The sequence below is a fragment of the Hydra viridissima genome, unplaced genomic scaffold (genome assembly GCF_058129835.1).
Source record: "Hydra viridissima isolate aposymbiotic clone 2 unplaced genomic scaffold, HvirCarnegie_v1 scaffold_22, whole genome shotgun sequence".
NCBI lineage: Eukaryota > Metazoa > Cnidaria > Hydrozoa > Anthoathecata > Hydridae > Hydra > Hydra viridissima.
In genome coordinates this window covers 460111-486742 of record NW_028324321.1, presented here as the reverse complement: position 1 = coordinate 486742, position 26632 = coordinate 460111, and the positions used below count along the sequence as shown (strand labels likewise).

The 26632-nt window shown below is 27.4% G+C and overlaps 2 protein-coding genes across 10 annotated transcripts; one reads left to right on the top strand and one right to left on the bottom strand.

The window, feature by feature from the left end:
* The first annotated feature begins 1762 nt into the window (after window positions 1–1762).
* On the top strand, window positions 1763–24773 carry LOC145191104 (phospholipid-transporting ATPase IF-like). Of its 7 annotated transcripts, none has more exons than XM_090075571.1 (35): window positions 1763–1941; window positions 3600–3660; window positions 4743–4883; window positions 5069–5158; window positions 5771–5857; window positions 5934–6041; window positions 6747–6878; window positions 6965–7068; window positions 7164–7205; window positions 7758–7822; window positions 7912–7993; window positions 8355–8487; window positions 8623–8707; window positions 8844–8902; window positions 9158–9214; window positions 9313–9402; window positions 9501–9566; window positions 9744–9881; window positions 10207–10250; window positions 11145–11213; window positions 11291–11468; window positions 11908–12089; window positions 12214–12268; window positions 12394–12542; window positions 13719–13807; window positions 14029–14102; window positions 14738–14986; window positions 15155–15214; window positions 15609–15736; window positions 15832–15890; window positions 15990–16066; window positions 16153–16218; window positions 16370–16479; window positions 16620–16806; window positions 23483–24773. In XM_090075571.1, the coding sequence occupies exons 2-35, from the start codon at window positions 3658–3660 to the stop codon at window positions 23654–23656; spliced, it is 3432 nt and encodes a 1143-aa protein (XP_089931697.1). In that variant the 5' UTR covers window positions 1763–1941; window positions 3600–3657; the 3' UTR covers window positions 23657–24773. The 7 variants fall into 7 exon arrangements, 6 of the variants coding, with proteins under 6 accessions (XP_089931697.1, XP_089931700.1, XP_089931695.1 ...); XM_090075574.1 differs by having other exon boundaries at window positions 1911–2437; window positions 24118–24773; XM_090075569.1 differs by having other exon boundaries at window positions 1911–2437.
* Window positions 18303–20549, bottom strand: LOC149876323 (uncharacterized). 3 transcript variants are annotated; one of them, XM_090075575.1, is made up of 4 exons: window positions 20110–20549; window positions 19768–19953; window positions 19132–19422; window positions 18303–18707 (listed from the first exon to the last, which is right to left on the bottom strand). In XM_090075575.1, the coding sequence occupies exons 1-4, from the start codon at window positions 20365–20367 to the stop codon at window positions 18414–18416; spliced, it is 1029 nt and encodes a 342-aa protein (XP_089931701.1). In that variant the 5' UTR covers window positions 20368–20549; the 3' UTR covers window positions 18303–18413. The 3 variants fall into 3 exon arrangements, with proteins under 3 accessions (XP_089931701.1, XP_089931702.1, XP_089931703.1); XM_090075576.1 differs by having other exon boundaries at window positions 19768–19935; XM_090075577.1 differs by having other exon boundaries at window positions 19768–19918; window positions 20110–20224.
* Window positions 24774–26632: the final 1859 nt, after the last annotated feature.

The following is a 26632-nucleotide window of genomic DNA, read 5'->3' as shown; positions in this document are numbered from 1 at the left end:
GAGTTTTTTCATCCAATTAGATCTAAAAGTTTTATATGTGTAATATGGATAATATTCCTTGTGCAATGTCCAAAATTTATTATTTTGCCTTTCTGAAGACAATTGATCAGCAAAAATTGTTTTTTACTATAGAAAAATTGTTGCCATAACTTTACCTGCTCTAATAAAACAAGTTTTTGCCTTCTTTTGTGCTCTTCCCATTGGTTCTCATTTTTTTTGACTGTTGTTTTGTTTTGGTTTTGATTTGTTTGAGAGAAAAAAGTTCACATATGTTCATTATAAGGAAGTTTTGTCAAATGAAAAAAAAAAAAGATGGCCGCTGATAAGTTCACCAATATTTGTCATTCTCGAAAATTATCAGAAGGCCTATGTTATCATAACTGACAGTTGTATCTTAACAGATGGTTTTATTTACCGGAGGCAATTTTAATTAGACTCCTTGGGAGAATAGGTTTCTCAGCATAAGTTGGTTAATTGTTCTTTCATCACTTCAAATTGCTACCATCGAAAATTTAGTTCAATACAAAAGGGTGCGTCTTGGTCACTATTGGTATAATTCCCCAAACGTCAAAGCAAAAATTGTTTAGCTTCTCCAATTTATAAAGACGATAATATCGATTGGTTAGGTGTTTTAGAGTTGTAAGAGTAAGTGTAAGGGAGTACTAAAGGAGTACACATTAAATTGCAACGGTTACTATGAAATGCTGAACAAATAGAAACTAATCTGTAAAGGGGAAAAGAAGGGTCCCACATCTTTTGATTTGAAGACGTTGTTCCCGGGGTAATTCCTACTAAATTTTCTCAATACAAAGCTTAAGCAAATTTTCTATATAGAATTCTTAAAGCTAAGTTTACTACTGAACTTAATGAAATTTTATATTTAACTGATTATTTATCTTTAATTTAGCAAACAGGGTGTTTTAATTTAGCAAACAGGGTATTGGTAATATTACGGAGACATTTAATTTAGCAAACAAGATGTTGGTAATATTACGGAGAAATTTAGCAAACAGGATGTTGGTAATATTACGGAGACATTTGGCAAATTTGGTTGAAAGCAGCGAAGTTTTTTTTGCCGCTGAAACTAACTTTTTTTCTATAAAACTACAATCTGTAAACTTAAAGTTTTTCTATTATTAAAAAAGTTGTATTTTAAGGGGAAAAAAAAAAGTTTTTTTTCAAAGGGGAAAAAAAATTTTTTTTTTCTAAACGGGGGAAAAAAGTTTTTTTCCCCTTGAAAAATATCTTTTTTAACAATAAAAAATTTTAACCTTACAGATTGTTGTTTTATAGACCTCATAAACTGTGAGCTGACTTCAAATATGTTGGTTTAATGGATGCATATTATAACTATACTTATTATCTTCATCATAGGCCTAATGATCTTGTCTGGAAATTGATATTAACCATAAAATTTATGATTTATTTATGAGTTAATAAGTTGTATTTTAGATAATTAACTATAAGAAGAAACAAAGTTTACTGATATTTTAGTTTAATCTGTTATTACAGATATTTCAGTTTAGCCTGTGTAAAAGTCGAATCGATTTAATTTTATTTAATGCTCCATAGTACGGCTCCTGATTAGCACGGTGGAGACAGTTGATAAATGCAATGCATGTTAGATATTTTATCTCATATTCAATATATCTTTTGGGTTGTACGAGGTTGGTGAAATAATAAAAAAACTTGAAAACATAAAAAAACTCACAATAAACATGTAAAAATTTGAGAAACGGCCATTTTTTCTTCTATATGAATTAGTTGAAGAAAATTTTCGTTTTGACGCAGCCTCTTGAACATTGTGAAGATACAAAGAAATGACGTTTAACGAACGTTACGATGTAACCAAACAACAACTTTTTAGCGAATTGCTGGCAATTGCGAGCAATTCATTGCACATGTTATGTAACATACCTGAATTACATTTCTTTTTTCCGGGTTAGTTTTCAAAGTTGTATTTATTTGTATGTTCCTGATATAAAATTTAGTTTCTTTGATGAGAAATCGGCCATGAGCCTCTGCTTTGTCTAGTCGGCGTGACCTAGTTTGTTTACGCAATTACCTTATGCTCGAGATGATGGCTAACCACAAAATTATTTGAAAATTAGATTTTTTTAATTTCTTTTAAAATTCTTGTATGTTAAGTAAATACACGAAACATTTTTGTAAATCTAAACGATTATTTAGCATGACAAATGCGTATAGACAAATCGTCTTGAATGTAAATAGTGTACATTTGGATATTTATGTGCAATGTAATAAGACTAAGGTGTTGTGGGCAATATTCCACTTAATGTAATCCAAGATAAAATATACAGAGGAGGGAGATGAGAAATGAGACATAAGAATTTGCATCTCAACAAAAACAACACTTTTTCTGTCAATCAATTTGGAAAAATCCCAAACTCCTCATTTAAAGATGATGTTGTTAAAGGTTTGACTTAGTTCTTAGCACTCACGATAAATACTGTAGTTTTGTACTTTACAAAACAACAGCAAAAATATTATAGTAGTAGTGAAAAGTGGGGTGCAGGTGATTAGAGGGATGCAGTAGGACAGGCCACAAGAGAGAAGTGAGACAATCATGGCAAAAGAGTTCCATCAAATATAAAAAATTGACATAAAAATTAAAATTTAGCGCATTTTTTTCATGAAAAATTGTGCTTTTTCAGGTATTAGTATGATGTTTCATTCTGGTACAAAAGTTTGAAATAATGAGCTCTCCCACTCCTCCCTTGTCTTGCATCTTACCACTTCCACTTACATGTGTGTATATTTGTGTGTAAGCGTATGTGTGTATATCAGCAGTGAAATCAAATGTATATAAGGAGATAAAATTTAGAAATGGCATTATTTTTTTTTTAAATAGATTCAAATATAATGAGTCTTAAAGTTATTTTTTAATTAACCTAGCAGGAATTCAGTGCCACATATGTTTTTACATTTATTTATAATCATTATATATATATGTGTATATATATATGTATATATACACATAAATTTATGTGTATATATATATATATATATATATATATATATATATATATATATATATATATATATATATATATATATATATATACCTTTTCTTTTATATATATATAAAAGCAAATGAAAACAAAAGACTTTTTCATACATCAGTGTTGTATCAACACATATTTTTTCCCGTTTCCTTGGCACTTATACTTAAGTATATACATAATAAAACATTTATAAAATTAATTATTTATTTAGTACCTTTGCTTGTGTTAATATTGAATGCCAAAGTGAATAGCAGAGGATGAATAATAGATTTCTAACATTTTATCAAAAAAAATTTTAAAACCAAGTTGGACTTTGTAGGTGTTTCTCTCTATATTTTATGTCCACTAAAATTTGAATATTGTGTTTCTTTGAATTTTAACTTTTATTTGAATTTTAGTTAAAGACAAACAAAAAAAAAAATTTTTTTTTTGTGTGTTTATTATTTAATTAAAAAAATCTCTACTTCTTTCTCTCTCTTTCTCTCTCTCTCTCTCATATATATATATATATATATATATATATATATATATATATATATATATATATATATATATATATATTCATTCATTCAGTTATAGAAAAACAGCAGCATTAAAACCAATTAGTTGCTTATGTCACAGCCAAAAAGTTATGGTATGAATTACTTTTGTTCAATTTAAATTATTGCAGATTTTATTTATTGCAGATATTTAAATTATAGAAATTTGTTATCATTTGCTGATTAAAAAGAGTTAAAAATATGTGTTGGTTATTGTTTATAAAGCTTTAAAAGTTTAAAGCTTTTTAATCAAGTGAATTTCAAGTTACAAGGATATTTGTATTCTAAAATATGTTTAAAAAAAAGCATCAAATTGATAAACGTTGATTAATATTTGTATTGTCAGATCCTTTTAGTATATATTATAACTTTGTTTTAATTTTATATGCATAATGTTGTTTTTATTAAAACTGTAGTAATCAATTTAAGCTTGGTTAAGTGTATTTATTTAAAATATCTTTAAATGTTTTTCATTAATAAATTTTTTGTTAATTTTAATCTTTTTATCTAGGCAGAATGAAATTTTTGGTGCAGTTGCATGATAAATTTAAAACTAGTTTTATAATTAGCATCTTTAAATAGTGCTATATATAAACTTGTAAATTTTTAAAATAATTATTATCTGTGATTCTCATTTTCTTTTATTACTCTTTTTTTTTTTTTTTTTTTTTGAAATTTATAAAAATTGCAGTCTGTAAATAAAAAAAAATTGAAGATTTTACATTCTATATTCAAATAAGTGCTTAGAGTATATATGTGTTCTATGTTCTCTAGATATCAGTGTATAAGTGGAGATTTTAGGGCATTTAGAAATGGTCAAAAAAAGAAGAAGTTTTATCTTAAGATTGTGATTGTATAAATTTGTTAAGATTATAGTAATAAGATTGTTTTTAACCATTTAAACCAAACACATCTCACTAGAATACACAAAATCAGTACAAATAAAAGGATAGAAAATAGTCTTTAACTAATGTTCAGTTGAAGCCACATTCAAATCATCATCTGAGGATTTTAAATGACTTTTTTAAAATTTACATCTGCAGAGCTCATTCAATATGTAAAAAATTTTACTTGAAAACCAAAATAAGCTTTGTTGTTAAGCATACAAGGGTAAGATAATTTGGAACCATGCCTAGAGACATGTTCAAGTTACTTTTCAAACTCCGATTTTTTTTAGAAACTTCCATGTTTCAAATCTCCAGATATTGGAGAATTTCGTGTTGTGTATGCAAACCAGTACATTCCTTCAGGAGAAGAAGGTATTGTGGTGCAACAGACTCTTAAACATTATGCTGATAATGTTGTAAAAACCTATAAGGTATGTATGTGAGTTTTTTATAATTTGTTTGTGTTGTTTGTTGAAAAAGGAATTAAATTATTACAGTATTTTTAACCAAATCAAATTATTTTGCTTAAGTGCTATATTTTTCTAAATGTATATTTTTTAAAAATATTTTTACTTTTTTAATGTACTGTCTTAATTTTTGATTTTTTGTTTTTTAGTATGAAATTTGGAATTTTCCGGCAAAGAATCTTTTTGAGCAATTCCGAAGAGTGGCAAACTTTTATTTTTTGTGCGTTGTGATTGTTCAGGTTGAAAATGCATTTTTCATTAAAATAATTGGTTAGAAAACTCTGAAAATCTAAGCTGTAAGCACTAAAATCAAACTCTCATGTTCTGTAAAACTTAATCTTAAAAAATAATCTTGTGGCTAAATATGTGAGAATCAAAAATTGCTGATCCACTAAAAATCCTTGATGGGTTTATTCCTAAGAATATTCTAACCATTATGTTCTTGAATTCATATTTGTGTTTACCTAAGACAATGTTCTTTATAAATCAGCAGGAGGATAGTTTTAGTGTACATATATTTTGTCAATAAGTAAGTATCGGTTATTTATAACCTAAAATGACAAAATTAATTTTCTCTACACAGTGTGCACTGTGTAGAGAATACACATTCTTACCCACTTCAAGATATCAATAAAGCAATCTCTATCTCTTTTTCTTTCTCGCCAACAAAGATTTTATTTAAATTTTTATAACTCTGCCATCTTAACTTTCTTAAACTGATCATTATCATTATTATTTGAAAAATATTTATATTATCAATACTGATGTCAAGCTATTTTTGTAAATTTGCTTATTTAAAGGTTAATGAGCTATAAAAAGGTCCTTATACAGAAAGGTTGTTCTTTTTTTAGTTTGCTTTAAGAGACCGAACACCTGTCAGCCCAGTAACAAGTCTGCTTCCATTACTATTTGTGATAGTTGTAACTTCTATCAAGCAGGTAACTTTTGTCTTGCTATTTTACAGTTAAAATGGCTTTATCTGCATTTATTATGTGTGTTATTTATTACAAAAAGGGCTATGAAGATTGGCTTCGTCACAAAGCAGATAGAGAAGTCAATAACAGAAAAGTTATTGTTGTAAAAAATTCAGAAGAGCAAGCTGTTTACTCCAGGGACTTAAAAGTAAATTACTGAACAGCTTTCTTAAATCTTTTTAAATTTCTTGTCCAATTTTTGTTTTATTTGGATTTTCCTTAGTATATTTCTATAGTGTTTAACATTTCTTTTATTACACATATTTCTTTTATTAAATATATTTATTTTATTTTACAAAGTTTATTGTCATTTTCTTAAAGCTGATTTGACCGCTTACATATATTATTATGTATGTGAGCAGTCAAATAAGCTTTAAGAAAATTACATTTAATCATTAAAACCCAGTAAAAAGATTGGACAAAATACAAAGGGTGTCTTTTAGAAAAAAAGAAGTGTTTTGTCAAGAATAAGAAAATAAGACTTTAGGTTTTTGTTGGGGAAAATCAAAGTGAAACATTCTTATGATAACAATATGTAATCTTATTCTTTTATGTTAAAAGTCATCAATATTCTTCTGTTATAAATTAATACCTCATTTGTTAACTAAATAACTGAGATTTTAACAATTAGTTTATTATTATATATAGTAATTTACATTTATTGATATTGAGTAATAATATTTTCTTATGTTTTTTATATTTTTTCTAATATTTTTTTTACAAATCCTTTTTTTAATTTTTTTTTTTAATTTTAATTTTATTTTTAAATCTTTTTTAAGATTAATTAAAAAAAAAAAAAGGAAAATTGCGGAAAGTTATGAGGTGATTGTGTATTAATTTGTTTCTTTTGCAGGTTGGGGATATTATCAAAGTTCAAAACAGAGAAGAGTTTCCTTGTGATATGGTTGTTATTTCAACCTCAGAAGAAGATGGTAGTGAGTGCAGCATAATGACTGCAAATCTTGATGGAGAGACAAATTTAAAGGTATCTTTTAGGAAATCTTAAAATTTGAAAGAAGTATTTTAAAAAGATATTTTAATCTCATTGTAATTTATTGAAAATCGATTTAGATTCGTTACAGTCTACCGCAAACAGCACAGTTAGACAGTCCTTCTAAATTAAGCAGTTTTCATGCACGTGTAGAGTGTGATCATCCTGAATACGATATGTATAAGTATGCCAGATAAAATTCAGTTTATCTCTTAAAATCTCTCAATCCAGTTAACTAAAAGTTGAGTATGATTTTCAAATGCTTAATATATTTTTCAGGTTTAATGGCAGAATGATATTGGGTAACTCATCAACTACATAGTAAGTTAACCATAAATTTCTGTTTAATTCATTGTAAAATTATAAGCATGTTTACATGTGTTGATTGAATTCATTCATTACATTATGGCTTCCATCTTATATTACATATTTTGTATCTTACAAAACATCGTGTGGAAAAGAACACAGAAGCAATGCAAAAAAGTTCAAAATATCAACATGCAGCTATTTTTTATTTAATAGCATAATTTGAGACACTTAATATATAGTTTAAAGTTATATAGTTTTGAATTTAAAATTGCCTTTTATATCATACACTTTAATTTTTTTTTTTATAGTTTAGGGATATTATTTTTTAAATTTTCTATTTTCTGTTAAGTTTTTTTTTATTTAAAAGAACTTTTCTTGTTAAAAATAATTTTTTTCTTCTACAACATTGTTTTATTTTTGTTTGATGTTGTAGGTATGTGTTTCTCTAAGTTTATATTTTTGTTTTGTTTCTTTGTACTTGTAGAGTTAATTATATTTTTATCAATTCCAACTCAGTTTTTTTTCACTCTTTTTTACTTTTTTCCAACTCTTTTTTTTTTTTAGTTCTCTTGACCTAAACAACCTTTTACTACGAGGTTCAAAACTCATGAACACAAGTTATGTTTATGGTAACAATTTGTTTACTTTGTAATTAAAACAAAGCTAATGATTTAAGATGTTCAAGTAATTTTTTTTTTATAAAAGCTGATTTATTTAGGTTTAGTTATATATACTGGAAAAGAGACAAAAATGGCTTTGAATCAACAATCAAAGAAGTCAAAGTTTTCTCAAGTTGAAAAGTACAATGCTTTGCAAATGATTTATTGATTATTTTGTGAAAATGTCAATTACGGGAAAAACCTGTTTGTTTCTTTTTTTTTTTTACTTAAACACATAAGTAATTAAAAGTAATCAAGTTATCGTTTTTTTTGTCGTTTTATATTTATAAAACAAAAAAACGTGATGAAAACCTCTTCTTAATGATTTTTTGTGTGATAAAAACAGATGGGCAGGTTGAATTAACAATATTTTAGAATATGTTTGAAAGTTGATTGATGATAGCAGTCTATAGTGCTGCTGTTGCATTCATTTAATTGATTAGTGTTGTTGGTGTGTTATTGTCAAACTTGTGCTTTTAGTTACAACTTGCTAATTCTTTAGAGGGCTGAACACATTTTTATTGATATTCCTTGGACTGCTACTTGTAGAGGCATGTATTTGTATTATATTAAAATTCTCATGGGAGAAATCTGATGAAGGAAATGCATGGTACTTACTCAGGAATTATAAACTGGTGAGAATTAATTTTGTTTGTTATATTTGCAATAAAACAATAATGATTGCTAAATTGGTAATAAAATGAAATTGATCAATACTCCTTTATAGTTCAATAAGAATGCTGTTATGATGGTGAATTTTATTAATTTAGGATTTTGAGCAAGTAGTGGTGGATCTTTTATCCTTTCTTATACTGTTCAATTATGTTATTCCCATTTCCTTATATGTTTCTCTAGGTAAGTTAGATATAAACAATTACTGAGAAGTAATGCATGAGTAAGAAAAACTGAGAAGTAATGCATGAGTAAGAAAAAATGTTTTAGCAAAGTATTTATATTTTAATTATTTTTAATTATAATTTAATTATTTAAGAACTACAGAAATTTTGTGGAGCAAGATTTTTTAACTGGGATTTGGACCTGTACCATGAGGCAAGCAAACATCTTTATTTACATTTAATTCCCTTTGATATGAACTCTATAATTTATATTATATGTTTAATATATGTGTATATATATGCAGTAAATATATAAATAACATCAATAAAAATAGTTTTAAAAAGGAGTTTATTTTTAAAATGTATCAAATGTTGCTAGCTAATATCTTGTTTTTAACCTCGAGTAGTGTTCATTATATTAGTTCCTGCATTTAAAATTTATTTTTCAAATCAAAATTTTTGTTTTCAGCCGACAGATGAGCCGGCAAAAGCTAACACTTCAGACTTAAACGAAGAATTAGGGCAGGTACAAAGTGTTTGAGCATTGTTTTGAAGTTCATGCTAAGGCTTTAATGTATATAAACTGAAGTTTATAAAGTGTTTGTAAAATGAAATGTTTTATAGATTGAGTATGTGTTCAGTGATAAAACTGGTACATTAACAGAGAACAATATGCAATTTCGACAGTGCTCGATTGGTGGCGTCAGATATGAAGTATGTTATCACAAGTATTCAACCTTGAGATAACTTTTTTTGCATTTTTAAAATCTATTATTATTTTGTTAAATGTTTAACACTTTTGTTGTTGTCAGGAAAAAAATCATAAATTATTTCCAACTGATCAAGAACACAATGGTATTGATTGCAGCTGTTTGACAGTGAGTAAAAAATTTTAAGTAAAAAGAAAAAAAAAAAATTTTTATTAATAACTGCATCATATTTATACTGCTTTGTATGTTCTTTAATTATATTAAGTTATGTTTTTTTGTTGTTTTTTTTTTTTGTTATATTTTGATTTTATTTAAAGAATGCTTTTTTAATCCGTTTTCTTTTAGGAAGAGTTAAAAGATTTTTTCATTGCATTAGCATTGTGTCATACTGCTCAAGCCAATGAGCTTCACAATGACGATGATATCCCTGATGGTTGCTATTTGTCAACAGCTGTTTACAATTCTAAGTTATATAAATATCAGGTAATTTATCCTACTTTATATTCAACTGCTTATGCAACATGACAGTTATTTTGCTGCTGTTTAAGTTGCTTTTTTTTTTTTTTTTTTTTTAGATGTCAAATTACAAATTTGATGAGTTTTTTTAAGCAATGTTTTTACCAAAATAAAAATGAAACTCAAACTACTGTTTTTCCCAAAGTTTAAAAATTACTTTTGAAACAAATTTCATTTTCATTTTTGAGATAATTAACTGAAAAAGGTAACAAAAAAAAAAAAAAAAAAAAAAGGAATGTTGCAAAGGGTTGTTTTCCCCCTTTTTTAATATATTTACTGTTCTACTTAACAGGCTTCATCCCCTGATGAAAAGGCTCTTTGTGAGGCTGCTGCCAGGTAAGCAAAGACGTAACTTTTGTTTATAAATAATAAAAAACAAAGTTTGACATTTTTGATTTCATCCATTTTATTAAAGTTTTTTTTTATATATGCTTAAGTTATATCTATTTAGTCAATATTATTTATAAGTGAGCTCTTTGTGTAGTTGTCAAAGACAAGATGTTCAGGCAAGTTTTTTCTAAAAAGTTTTTTCTAAGTATTTTACGAAAAAGAATATGAGTAATATTCATGTTATAAAAGTTGAAAGTTTACAACGTTTTTAAGTTTTTTTAAATTGGTAAGTTTTGTTAAGTTAATAAAGCTGTGAAGTTTACATCTGAATTCGTTTCACTTTTCTAAGTATCTGGCTTGACACTTAAATAGCGTATTAGCTAGTGCAGTAATTATTAAACATAAAAAATCTTTTTTTAATCTTAAAACAACCAACTATAAATATTCACTCTTAATATTAACAGTCACTAAATATTCACTATTAATATTAACAGTCAGTAAATAACCTTTTAATGTTCATATTCATTTTTCTTCCCTTTAAAAAGGAAAAATGGATACAAAATAAATAAAAGAAGTTAGTCAAACTTTCGATAAAATTTCGAAACTTGTAATATTGGTCAAGTAATTTTTTTTTTCTTTTAGAAAGTTTTTTTTTAGACTCAAACTCAAAACTCAAAGAAAAGGGCTACAAACTTTTTAAACTGTTTAGTGTGAATGTTAAATAATGATTTTTAGTATTGGACTGGATAATTTTTTAGTGTTAGACTGGATAATTTTTTGAAGTATTAGTTGATTGGTTTTTAGTTTACTTGATATTAGTATATCTGTTTTAGTAAGTATTGAATAAGGATGATTTTTTTAAGGTATGTAGTTATCTTTAAATAAGGATGATTTTTTAAGGTATGGCGTTATCTTTAAAGGCAAAGCCAATGATTATATGGAGCTTGAAGTGTGTGGGAAGTTTGAAAGGTGTGTTAAACTACTTTTCTCCCACAACTGTGCTAATAACAGTTTGCAGTATCTTAAATATTTATTTACTTTAACAGATACAAGCTCCTACATGTCTTAGAGTTTGATTCAATTAGAAAAAGAATGAGTGTAATACTTGAAACTCCAACCAAAGATATACTTATGCTCTGTAAAGGAGCAGACTCCCATGTCATTCCGCGATGTATTACAGGACCTGCTCAAGAAACCTTGGCGCATATTGACAAATATGCTATGGTTGGTATTCTTTTTTAATTTTATTATATTCCATTATTTTTTCTAGTTTTATAATTATTTTTTTTATGTAAATATATTGTTTATGTCATAAACCACAACTTATAAATTTTTTAAAATTTAGTGTCTCACTGTATATCTATGTGTCTGTAAGTGTGTTTATATACATATATATATATATATATATATATATATATATATATATATATATATATATATATATATATATATATATATATATATATATATATACATGTACATATATATACATGTACATATATATACATGTACATATATATATGCATATACAAGTATATATATACACATGTATATATATATACATGTACATATATATATATATACATATACAAGTATATATATACACATGTATATGTGCATATATATATATATAGGTATATAAAATTTTTTTTTTCAAAAAAAGGAAGGTTTGCGTACATTGGCAATAGTGTCTCGAAAAATTCCTGCTCCATTGTACAAAGAAATTAATGACAAATTGCTTTATGCACAAACTGCTATTTCCAATCGCCAAGATTTGCTGGCAGAAGCCTTTGATGTGTTGGAAAATGACTTTCATTTGCTCGGTGCAACAGCAGTGGAGGATAAGTAAGTTTTTTTCAATTATAAAAAATTCATTTGCTCCTTTTTTTTTCCTGTTTAAACTTTTGTTCTTACTTTGTTTTAAAAATTTTAAGTTTTATTTTGAAATTTTTTATGTGAAATGGTTTAGACTTCAAGATGGTGTTAAAGAAACTATCGAGTCATTGCGAGAAGCTGGTATTAAGGTGTTCTAATCATTTTTTTTAATTTGACTTTTTTTTTATTCAAATGACTGTTAAACTCAAATGTTGAATTGTTGAATTCAAAAACTGTTTTAATTGGTCAAAAAATTGAAAATGTTTTTATTTAGGTTTGGGTATTAACTGGAGATAAACAAGAAACAGCAGTTAATATAAGCCTTTCGTGTGCTCACTTCAAGCAGGATATGGATGTAACATACCTTACTCAAAAAAAGACCAATTCGGAAATTGAAAAAATATTAGATGAAGCATTAAAAAAGTAATTTTTTTATGTACTATTATTATTTTTATTTTGAACATAGTTATTATTGTATAATTATTAAGCAAAATTTATAGTAACAACTAATTAAAAGTGAAATAAATATTACATCAAACTGTATTTTTAACTAAACCTTTTAAAAGCAATAAGGAAAAGACCATTCCAAAAAAAATTTTCTTTTTATATACATGATACACCCCTCCTATCTTGTTTCTTTTGGCAAAATGTGAATGTGTACAAAATTTTAGATAATTTGATGATGTTTTGACTCCACTCAACCCAAATAACTAATTTACTGAAGGAATCTTTATTTTTCCACACTAAAACCATGAAAAAATATTTGTAATGTAGTAATAGTAATAAAAAGAGAAGATTAAGTACATAACTGAAAGGTACATTAACATAATAATAGTTATAATAAAGTTTGTACAATTGTGAAATTGCATTGTTAATTACATTGTAAGTCAGTTTATCTAAAGTTAAATAAAAATCAGGCAGAGAAAATCCTGCTCAGTGGTGAACAGGATGACCACTCAGTTATTTATGTTGTGCAGGAGTCAAAGCGTTATCAAATGATCTAAAATTTTGTACACGTTCAAATATTTTGACAAAAGAAACAAGATAGGAGGGATGCGTCATGTAATTTAAAAAAAAAAATTTTTCTTTTTTTTTTTTGTTTGCAATAAGGAGTTAAACAATTTTTTTTTTATGTTTTGCATAAAACTTATGTAAAACTTGTTCATCTATTTTCTCCTTTTAAATTAATTGGTCATATTGGATGATATTGTTTATACTGTTCTTAAGCCTCTTGTCTCACTCACTCAATCTTGTTAACCAATCCTTGAAATCTTTTAAACACTGAATGTGTTTCACAAGCCTCTATTATTGATAATTAATCTCATGATCTTTTGATCACTGTTATTGAGCAGATTAAATTTGTTGGACATAATTCCTCTGAAAAACTGAAATAGAAAAATTTTCTGTATTTTGTTCTTCAGCGATTGCGTCCTAATTTTTCAAATTGTTTCATTAGAGTCTGTGGCTTACCATGTCATGTCACCATGTCACAAAAATTGCATGTAATCATCAGACTCTTTAAAAGTAAATTTATATTGATTGTACACAAATTGTATATATAATAAATATTTTAAATATTTAAAAATTCTTTTTCATTAGAATATACGATAAAAAATCTTATGAAAGCATAGAAAAAGCAGTGGTTGTTGATGGATTAACACTTTCCTTGATCCTCAAAGGAAGCACAGGTATCTTCTTCTTTTTTAAAATAAATGTTTAAATAACAACTTCTTAAGGTTGCATTATACAGATGATTAATTTTTTTTTTAAAACTAGTTATTGACAAAATTTTATACTTTATTCTGTTTTTTTTATATTGAGTTACAATATGAACTATTGTTTTTAATTATGTTGTATTTTAATTATGTTTTATTACATTTTTACCTTTTAAAATAACTTTTACATGTAGATAAATTTATTGAATTCACTCAGCAATGTGTAGCGGTTTTATGCTGTAGAATGTCACCATTGCAAAAAGCCCAGGTATCCATTCATAAATAATTGTTTAAACCATGCGCAGTGGTCTCAAAAAAAGTTGTATGTTGTATATGAAGTTACAATCCAAATTTTTTGGGTGCTAAAGGAATTTTAAAGGTACTTTTAGGGTGAAAAAACAATATGAACTTTTTTAAGCATGTGGACCACTAATACTTGTCAAAGCACTCTAGAATGTTCAGAACATGTTTAAGAGATATCCACAAAATAATCCAATATCTCATCATATAGTAATGATCCTATCATATAAGAGCTTAAGAGATAAAAAGTCTGAAAATGTTTACTAACATATCTTTTTGAAATGCAGTTATTTTTCTGCTTCAAAAAATTTCTGTTGGAAAAATCTGAGAAATATTTTTTTTTTGTGTTACAGAACAATTTATTATGTTTACGCATCGCATTATACATATACATTATCCATATACATTATACATATTGTTATTAAGAACATGCTTTGTGGGCATCCATCAAGTTCCAACATCAACCTGAGGTCCTGTAAAATTAAATGAGCTATAAATTTTGTGTTAAGACCCTTTCTGGACCATTGTACAATATCTTTACTTTAAAAACAAAAAATTTCTTAAGTCTATTTGTTAAAGTTACCTTACATATAATTTTTTTAGGTTGTGCGCCTTGTAAAGGAATCTAAATTTAAGCCTATCACCCTGGCAATAGGAGATGGTGCTAATGACTGCTCAATGATCCAAGAAGCACATGTTGGTTGTGGCATAATGGGTAAAGAAGGAAGACAAGCTGTAAGATGCAGCGATTATGCATTTCATAGATTTCGTTACTTAAAAAAGGTTTTACTAGTGCATGGTCATAACTACTACTCAAGACTTGCAACAGTTGTGCTTTATTTTTTCTACAAGGTAAGTTTTACTAGTGCATGGTCATAACTACTACTCAAGACTTGCAACAGTTGTGCTTTATTTTTTCTACAAGGTAAGTTGATGCAAGAGTTGTTTTTTTTTTTTAAAGGAAATTTAAAAAAATAATTTTTTTAATAATTTTTTTCCTTTTTTTCCTTTTGCGATCAGAACATTACCTTCATCACTCCTCAGTTCTTCTTTCAATTGTACAATGGATATTCTGGTCAGGTTTGTATAATATATAGAAATTTTATAAATAGAATCATGTAACAAAGTAAATTTCAAGTTTTTATTAACAAGAGTAAGTAAATAAACATGCAGCTTTTTTAGAATGAAAATAAATCACAAAAGTTTTACAAATCAGAAAAAAAATTTATGAAACAAATAGTGAAACAAGTACTGAAGTAAAGTTTTTGGCACATAAAATTATTTGTAATATCATATTACTTTTTCTAATCGCATACAACTATTTGTAATAATGTAAAAACATTTAGTTTAAAATTATGTATTACCATAAAATAGTAAAATAAAATGATAAACCAAATAGTTGGAATTGAGATGTATGAATTGAGTAAGTTTAGTTTTAAAAATGACTTCAGGGACTTAAATTTTGTTATTTCAGCCATTGTACGCAGGTGTGTTTTTGACCACTTTCAATATACTTTTCACTTCCATGCCGATTTTACTATATGGTATCTTTGAGAAAGATCTTAAAGAAGATACTTTGATGGAGCATCCAATTTTATACAGGTTGCACAATCTTTTCATTGAAAACTCTCTTTGTTTTGAATACGTATTTTTTAAAATTATTGTTCTATCAAATGACAAAACATTTCTTTTTTTAGAGACTTGGTGAAGAACTCAAAACTCTCTTGGAAGCAGTTTGGATTTTGGATTCTTGCTGGTTTGTCATTTTTATTTTAAGTTAACATTTTAAATAATCAAGTCAAGTACATAAAACTATTGGGTTTCTCAAACTTTTGATTATCAAACTCATTTTTAGGAGTTTGGCACGCCATTGTGATTTTTTTTGGTACCTCATTTATCTACAAAAATGACCATTTTGCTTCATTGATGCTGGTATTTTACTTATTTTATTAAAATCTTTTTATTATTTGTGATTTTGAACTCTTTTTTTTTATTGCTTAATTTTTTTTTTGATAAAGGATTATGGTTTGTTTGAGTTTGGAGTGTTTGTATTTACCCTTACGATTCTCATCACGAATTTCAAGGTATAAACCTTGAGTTTTCCAAGTTACTTCCAGCTATTCTTAAGCTTGTATAAATTTATTGTTATATAGTTCCATGCTTAAACTATAAAGTCAATTTAGGGGTTAAAGTCAATTGATGTAATACTACAAACACTTTAATCTTGTCGTCTAGATTGCACTTATAATACGTTTTTGGCCGTGGTTCGTTCACTTCTTTTTATGGGGCTCTATCCTACTTTACGTTTGCGTTGTTTTGATTGTTAGCGGTTTTGTGTGGCCATGGTAAGTTAAACTGTTCATTAATATATGCACATCCTGCTTCATTCGTGAAAAAAGATGATAAAATCATCATAAAGATGATAAAAAAAGATCGGTGTTGCTTCAAAGTTAACGATGGGGTGTTCATTGATTTTTTGTTTTAGGCCTGGTATAAGAAGCACGTTTAACTTAGCTTACGACTTAGATTTATACGATTCATTTTACATGCTAATCGCTTCGTGGCCGTTCTGGCTCTCATTATTTATTATTACACTGGTTGCGCTCATTCCAGATATTGTTTTTAGCGTTATAACAATGCATGTGAGGCCAACGAAAACCCAACTCTGTCAGGTAAAATAAATATTTGTCATTCTGCAGGTGTTTACCTATTCTGCTGTGGATTGGTCAAAGCAAGCAAGATCTTCAAGAGATGTTAGATTTCTATCTTTAGTTTACCTATGAAACAAGTAAATTGAAGATTGAAATCTGGCAGAAAACAAAAATTAACAGTATTACGGCCGAAAATTGTAGTGTAAATAAAGCTTTACACGGTAGTTATAGTCTTCCTTTTAAAATATAAACACAGCGCTTTCGTCTCCAAAAAAAAAGTTGAAATTTTTAAATTTCCATGTCGAGTTTTAAAAAGAAATCGTGTGAGATGGAAGAGAGTAGGGGGGGGGGGCGCGACTAATTCAATCTTTACTATCTCTTACTGTATTATTTTTTTTTTACTTAGTTTTCTTGCTTCGTTGACCAAATTTTCAGCAGCATTGTTTTGGTGCTTGAGTGTAAAGAAATTCTTTCTAAAAACTAGAAAGATAAGGTTATATAAGGGATGCTAAATCATCTTATCGTAAATTTAATTGTATTTTTAAAATTAAATAAACGAATTTATTACTGTGTGAGATAAATAAACTTGAAAATTTCCTCGCATTAAAGAAAATAGTTCTCCATAAAAATCCTTTTGTTTTTTTTTTGGGTTCGGGAACAAGTTCATGGCGGTTTTTTAGTAAAATTCAACTGATTGTTTTATAGTGTGAAAATAAATTGAAACCAAATATCCCCCATTATTATCGACAACGTTTTGTTATTTTTGGATAGGGCCAAGATGCCATCGGTCAGGAACCTCTATAGTTTCTGGTTGAAAAATTAAATCAAGTAGTTTTCACAAGCTTCACACTAAAAAATTATGCTGTTATATTTAACAAAAATATAACAGCATTGGGACACGATATAACAGCATTAATGGCGTTATCTTGTATTGTTATGGTGTTATTATGCTGTTTTTTTTTTCACTTATGTTGTTATATTTTTATAAATAAAAGCAAAAATAACAGTAAAATGCTGTTATTTAAATATAAATAACAGCAAAATGCTGTTATATCGTTATCCAATGGCGTTATATTTGGTGTTATATTCAAAAACCAAGCTAACGGCATAATATGCCGTTATATATTTTTTTACACGTTTTGTCTTTATCCATGGATAAAAACAAAGCGTGTAAAAAAATTACTTGCAAGTAAGATAAAAAACTAATCATTAATACATTATCTATATATAATATAATTAATAGCAGTTATTTGATCTATTAAACAATATGAGTTCTTTCAATGCAAGTATTACTAGTAAGGCATAATATATATCTTATAAAATATTTTTAATATATCCAATGACATTTTGATATAATTGTAAAAAAGACACCATAAATATTCCTTGTAAAAATAATTTTAGATCAATGAACTTCTAATAAATCTGTTTATTTTAAGTAACCGCTTAAACCAAGGATTAGGTGTCATATTTTTAATGACGTGTCAATTATCAAAAATTTATAAAATCAGTTTATTATTTTTGTAATTTCAAAAAAAAGCTTTATATCCCTTAATCGTTAGGCATAAAAAAGTTAAATATAAAATGAAATATTTTATAAAAAATTTAAAGAATTACTTAATTAAAAAAAGTTAACTGTTTATACATGTAATATAAGAGTAAGTCTTCTTTGATTTTTTTTCGAAACATTCATTTAGTAACATTTCTTGGAAAAGGCCCATTAGTTGTGAAAAAGAAGACGGATAAGAGAGGTCTAACAAGTAGTAAATGCAAACAATAACGCATAAAACTTCTTTAATCGTCCGTATATCTGTGTTGATCATTTCGCATCCTGATCTACTACGAACGCCATATTGTGTTGCGTTATAAAGCACTTGCGGACCATACTTTGCAGGTATCTTCAACTCATCGAGCAGATCGTCAGACTTAATGAAATATATTCAAACTTTAATTATAAAAATTTCTACAAATATAATTTAATAGGTATTTTCCAAATAGTTTAAAAGATTTCGTTGTAACAGATTAAAATTTATAAAATCTTTTCTTATAACACCAGATTTCATTTTAATTTTTTCAGCTACTATTTCATGAATTTTATTCTTTCAGCTTTTAATCTATTTTTGCATTTTAATTAAGGTATTGTATAATTATTTTAATTTCTTTTATAATAAGTTTATACTGAAATGAAATAAATATTTATGCAAATATTATTCCCAAATAAATATTTGTAATAAACAAATAAATTCTACATTAAGTAGATTATTTAACACAAAAATAATGTAGACATTTTCATAAATTCATTATTTGAAATCATTAAACAGAATTCATAAAATATTTCATTTTACTTACTTCAGATTTCTTAAACAAGACATCCTTTGCTTTTTTTGAACCTATTTTACATTGTAAATCAAGCAAACTTTCAAGATGATTCGAAGATCCTGCAAATGCTTTATTAACAAAAATTGTACATGCTTCTTCAATAAAACTATACTGTGGGTAAAGGCGCTTAAACTCAGCAATTATTAAACATGGAGCCAGTGACAATCGAAGCGGGAGTTTTTCATATATTTTTGGTTTAAAAAGATTTCTATTCAAAATTGCAAGAACATTGATAGATGGTTTTGTTTTTGTTATTTCATTCTAAAAAATATAAAAATAAAAATATTGTAAATTCAAAAATAAGCAATGGTGCACATAATCAATTAACCAACCAAAAATTGTTTATCATAAAATCGTTTAAAATAACATGATATGGCGCATGGTGCTAAGGTGGGTATAACACATGTTATAAAATTACTTGATATATTATACATTAAACAATTTTTTAAAGTATTTTTGATTGTGAAAAAGTATTAATTAGTAAAAAAAACTATATAATAGTTACTAATTATATAATATTTACTAATTCAGTAAAATATTTCAAGTATTGATTATCATATTGCTGTTCCAATTAAGTTAGCATAATAAATAAATTAAAAATATAACCTCAACTTCAAGAAGAAGCTGATCTTCTGAAAGTACTGGTTCAGCTGTGGATATTGAATCCATAATATATGGAGACTTTTTAGGTTTTGAAACCTGTTGAAATTGTCTAATTGCTTTTCCATTTGGATGACTTTTAGACCAACGTTGTTGCCTAATTATGTTTGATACCTGGGTTAGAAGTGAATCCTAGGAGAATTTATTTTTCAAAACTATATCATTTAAGGGTACATAAACAAATACTTATTTCATACAACAGCAACAAAACATGTATGTGTCATAAACACACCTAAAAAATTATAGCAGTGCCATGAGATTGTAAATAATTTTTAAAACAATTCTTACCCAGTGTTCCAAGCAGTTTGGAAAATTAAAACGAAGTGTTGACTTAAGTTTAGAAAAAAACTCTCTCCGAACCCATGCATCATTGTCTGAAGGAAGGGCAACATGACAATACTGAAGAATGCTACTTTTTAACTCCTTTTTCAAAATATCATTTGTTGAGACATTGTTTAAGAAGTTCAAAGATGATGTACTAAAAAAAGTCCTCAGGTGAGCAACTTCATCTGAATCAAAAGGAACTGTTGAAATCTGAAAAAACATTAACACAATAAAATGTTTGACATAATAAATATTACAGCAAAGTGTGTGATATATTAGCTAAATCATAGTGGGGCGATTGTTTAAATGGTTTTTGAGACTTAGAATTTAGGGTGTTTCATGGTGGCATATTAAAAATCAGAGCTTATTATAAGCAACATACATTAAATAATAATACATTGTTTACAATAAGGTTTAGATAAATTTTTTAATATAAATTTTATATAATTTGTAATTAAATGTCACAACTATTTATATTGTGTATAAAAGAATCATGTTAGAAAATGTTCATATCTTTTTAAGAACATTATTTGTGATTTTTATTGCAACATATTTATTGTGTTGTTGTGTCATGTCAAAATGCCAACATTTATGAAAGTTTAATAGCCAAAAAATAAAATAAAATGCAAGAGTTATACAAAAGATTTCAGTATTTCAAACCAAATTTTCTGAACATACAAAAAAGGATATAATATATGTTAAAATCTGAATTTCCTTTGAATCTTTATTCAAACAATATTTTCACATTTTAAATGTGTTTCTGCTGTAAAAATAAAAAATATAATAAAATTAACAAATTTTTATTATGTACTTTAAAATATAAACTTATAAACATATATTAAAAAAACTTAGATTTGGCACTGCTAAAGGAAAAATACTGATTCTGCCATTCACAGAACTTGAATTAGAATATTGTATGACGCACCAAGGAAATATCAAAGTATCTGGATAAATAAGAACTTGTTCAGAAGATTCACAACATATCAAATATGCTGAGTGCGCTTGTACTATAAGTTTAGAGCATTTAAAAGCACGCTTGTCAATTAAAATGATAAAATTTTTAGTCTAAATAAAATAAAATATACCTACCAGATGCACAAAATTCTAAAAAATTACTGGCAATAACTATTTCAGCATTTTCTTTAAAATTAACTTTAATTGCTTTCATTTTTATTTACTTTTTACTTTTATCAGCTCGTGCTAACGCTTTAGAAACTAATTTGGCAGTTTCAAAACATCTTATTTAAATATGCCAAAATGTGGCAGCATTGCAGTGATATTTTGCTGATATATTTGCTGTCACGTGTGTGACATTAAATATAACAGCAAGTATAAATGCAAAACTATCAGTAAAAATAACAGCAAAAATCTTTAAATATAACACCATAACATAGCAGCATAATATAACAGCAAATATAACACCATTATAACGCCAAAATTGTTTGGTCTCCAATTATATCTTTGGATCCGTGAATATAACAGCATTAATAACGGCATTATAGAATCTGCGTACATAAATGCTGTTATAATGCCGTTAGTTTTTTTAGTGTGTTCTTTTAAAACCAGATTAATCTTATTGGGAGAATTTTATAAAGATCGGAATAAGTGATAGTCAGGGGGTGCTGTGTCTGGAATATATACAGTGGATGCTACAAAATTTTCCGTTCAAGCTCTCTTTCGCAATTTTTGACGGGTCATCAAGAATTGTGTAGTCGGGGGTTGTCATTATGAAAGAACATCTTTCCTATTATTCCACTCGGGCCGTTTTCTTTCACTGACCAGAACGTGAGTCATTCACATTTAAACTACGAGAACAAAAGCGAGCGAACCATATTTTAGCGCAGCAGATTTTTATAAAGCACCTTAACCGTACACAGCGCAAATTTTTTCACCTGCGCCATTTTTCATTACTTTTCTCCATTTTCAAACGCAAACAACTTTCTAACCGCTGCACAAATTTGGATGTTTAGACACGCAAAGTAACGCTCCAACTGTCACTTTTCCTAGGACCGCTTAGTGGTGTCGCTGCGATTTGTGTTTCCTGAGTTATTTGCAATTGGCGCCGTCTGTCGGCAAAAACGCTACGAACTTTTTCCAAGAACCAATACTTGTGTTGTGCTGTCGGTTTTTTATTTTTTATTTGTCGCTTTTCTTACGATGGCTTAATTTAATATTATTATAGTTGTCTAGTGTGCTTCATTTCAAATTACTCATGGATTCAATTATTCGATGTGCTTATGTTTCTAGTATTTCCAGGAAAAGTTTTTCGAGTTCTAAATTTTTTTGAGAAAAAGTTGTGACGTGGCTGTGATTTAAATTGAGAATTTCAACAAAATTGTCGATTCGGGTCTTTTTTTTATCGAATATTTTTAAAATTATTTTATTGCGTCTTGTACACCTACCTTTACTTAGTGGCAGCAACTAACACAGAAAATCCCATTTAGATAAATGATTCTGACTGTTCAGAGCAATCACATGGAAACAAAGTAGGCGAAGCGCATGTGGGAGAAGCATTATCTATGCAAAGCCTCAGTGGAAATTTCGAGAAAGATAACATCAAACTAATAAATACAAAACCTTTCTCCATTAATTAACTTAAAGACGAAATTTTTATAGCGAAATGTAAATAACTTTAACGCTTCTGATAATTTAAATGAAATGAAATTTAAATAAAAAATATTTAAAAAAAAATAGAAGTAGAGATTTACTTACGAAAGGATTTACATAAAGTAAGGACATGGTGCTCACAATACGTCTTGTATCAAGAATCGAAGGAGAATTAACTAAAAATCTTTGATTAAGAAATTGTAAATGACATGAGAAAAGACCGATATTAATTTTTAGGATTACTGAACGGTTAGATGTATTTACCTATTTGCAGCAAAGTTAATTTATTATTTAAATAAATATTTCGCTATTTTAGCAAAAACTTATAATATATATACACAAAATTTTGCTAAGCATTTTATAGATATACTGTAACTATTACAAAGTATGATTTTTTATGATTCGATGATTAAATGATTTAAAATATTGTTGGTGTGTATATATTAATCGACTTAATTACTATTAATGTAAATATTGTATTACTTAAATATATTTATTATCTTTATTCTTGACTGCTCGTATGTTACTTGTTATTATCGATATTTTCCACCAAATCCAGCTGGAATCATTAAAAGAATTTTCAAAGATTGCATCTGAAATCACAGATGCATTCCGTGAAAAATTTCTTTGGGTTCTGCTATTTTAATGAATCCCAACAATTTAGGTTCAGAAACAATGGCGGAGTCTTTCGTGTGATCATCTATTGGTGATTTTTCTTTCATTTATTTAGATTAAAGATTCATCATCTAAACAAGTCCTATGTTACAACATAAGTTTCAATTATGGCTCGTTCTTAAGTTCTGAAGAGTATAAGCGCCAGTTGGTTGAAAACATTGATGAGCCAAGTCTTTATTACTATGGCTCTCTCACAAACAAATATAGAAATAAAACACTGAGTTTCTAACTTTTTCTAACTTTTCGAACCATGTTCATTTCGTTAGGTTTAATTGACTTTTTGTTTGTGTCCAATTTACTTATCTTCTTTGCTTGTGTCTAACGTAATGTCTTCTTTGCTTGCGCTAAAATATTCAATAGAGTTGGCGCTTTAACTATCCTACTAACAAAAGAACGTGACTAAAAGTTTTATACGGAATAGACTTTGTGTAAATGCAGAAAGTTTGGGTTCAATGATGAAGTCAAGTTTGCTATCAATTACTTACGTTTTATGTCCTTTTCATCTTCATTTTTATCTCCAACTCATTTTTGATTGTTGTTTTGGCTTTTTTTGTTCCCCGCAAATTTTTATCTTCTTGCGTCCTGGTTTTGTTTTAGGAGTAAGCGTCGTTTTTTTGTTACCACGTTCTACATTTTTTGTAATTCGAATATTCTCGTTTGACTTTCAATTACAATTGGTGTCTTTTATAGGTTGAGTATTTCAAGCTTCTTCGATTTAAGTATATCACCTTGTAGTTTATTGAATCCCCCTCTTGACAAATACGAAAATGATGCTCAATGTTTCTGTTTGACTAACATAACGATGTGTTAAAAGGTAACTAATCAATTACTAATTTTTCGACTTTTTATTTTGTATGTCTATAGTGGCTGTGTGTGCGCCTGCTTTGTATATAAGTTTAGAATTGTATTAACAATATAAAAAAAGATATTGTTTTTATTTTGATTTACATATATACGGATGTTATTTTGCCTTTTTTATATATAAATTTTTTTTTAGAAGCGTTTGTATTTAGAATATAATTTGTAAAGTATTTTATTTTTAAGTAATTGAAAAAGCAAATTAAAAAAAAAAGCCTGCCAACTTTTATTTTATGCTGATGAAAATTTCCCAACCGTTAGAATGTAGAAAGTTGTAAGGTGTTCGGTTCTTTATTCTCATTGTTGACCCTTTTTAAAGGAACTAAATTATGTTAATTTATGACTTACCTTCTCTGTGACTTTATATTTATTTATGCTAATTTATGACTTTATGTTAATTTATGACTTACAGTCTCAGTGACTTTGCAGCGAATACTTGTATCTTGTGTCCAATTTTAATAATTATTGAGACCCAATTACGACAAAAATCTGTTTTTAGTTTTTATGAAGTTTTTTTATGAAGTTTGCTACTATTAATAAAAATGGCATCCAAAATGGGGCTTCGTAATGGCTTTTTTACAAGATTAACTTTATAAAATTTGCCAGTGAGTTTGGACTCGGTATTGATCAAGTTACCAACCCTGAGGACCCTGAGGAAGAACAATCTCAAACTTTGCATTGAACGTCCCCTCTAATTAATTATTAGATTTAAAAAAAAGCTAATTACTCAATCATTCAAGCTAACTAACCTCTTTAGCTCTTCGCCTTATTTGGTGCCGTTGTTTTAGTCACAAAATTATTAAATTTTAATTCATTTCTGCTCAGAGCATGGTTAAGCATTTCTTGCGCCTATCTTTTTGTGCATTTTTACACAAAAAGGGGCGCCCCCTTCCCTTCATTCATTTACAAGCTCATGGTAAACTATATAACGAGGATTTTTAATGAGAATAGAATAAATTAAATTCGTCTGCAAACAAATTGAAATACATAAGATTTGATTTTAAGTAGATGTCGTTTTTTATACAAAAAATACGGCAAGGGTCCTAGAACAGAGCCTTTATACCATAGTTCAGTGTGTTCAACTTTCGGTGTCAAATACTTTTTGAGAGATCAAGTGAAACAATTGTGTTAAAAGCACGAATTATTTCTATGACTCATTTGCTGCGTGGTCAGTGGAGTATTGCTTTTAAAAACAGAATTGTTTGCTTTACAGCATGTTATTTTCCGTTGCATGCTTATAATGATTACTATGCGCTCCAGCAAAACTGAAAAATAAGGAAGTACAAATATGGCTCTATACTTTGAGACATTACAGTAATCACCAGTCTTAAACATCGGTGTGACGCGGCAGTTTTTAATTTATCAGGAACACTTCTTGTTTCAAGAAGATGACTGAAAATACTGTATCAGATAGACTTAATTGTTTCCAAAACTGATTTGTATTTCTTTTTTTTTTTTTATAAATTCCTGCACATTTACTATTTTTAAGAGTTTGGATTAGTTAGGGTTATTCCTAAAATGTATCAAAGTTTTGATATATGACTAAAATGTATTAATGTCTTAAAATATTACTAAAATCCATCAATGTCTTCAAATATGATTTAAAAAGCCTTTAGAACTTTTACCGCTAAAGTTGAGGCAGTATGAGAATGCTGTTGTTTAATTTTGCAACTAAACTTGCGTCATCGTAAATTAGTTCACCATCAGAGGTTTTTTTAGCTGGGGAAACGAGGTTTAAGATCCGAGGCCGAAAAAAATCTACTGCTCGCGGCTCTGAAAATTAAATTTTAAAACTTCTCTTATTCGATAGAAAAAAATTTAATGTTAATTTGGTTCAAATTAACATTAAATTTTCAGTTTTTTTTTTTTTAAAGTCAACCCAGATTTTCTTAGCCCAATAAATATTCTTAATTTCCCGCACCCTTCATTTCTTAACTCTTGACAAACACAGCTATGGTCTTTTTCTTGAAGTAAAAGATTTTAAAAAAAAGATTCTTTAGATAAAGCTTGACTAAACTAACGAGAGTTAAAAGATTTTACGAATTGAGAAATTACACATCTTAAATTAGTTTTTATTTATTCAGAGTGACGTAGTTATGTTAAACACTGATTCAGGATTATCTTAGTGCTCTTTTTTTGCTAAAGTCGAAAAGTGTACTTCATGTAGCTACCAGGGAAGAGGTTTGGATAGACACAATTCAATCGATTGAATGAACACAGTTCAATAGATTGAGATAGAGGAAACAGAAAGCAAAAAAAAATTAAAAAAATGAAACTATTAGAAAAGTTTTTGTTATTCCAACAAATCAAAGAAACTTTTATCACAAAATTTAAAGTTTAAATAAAT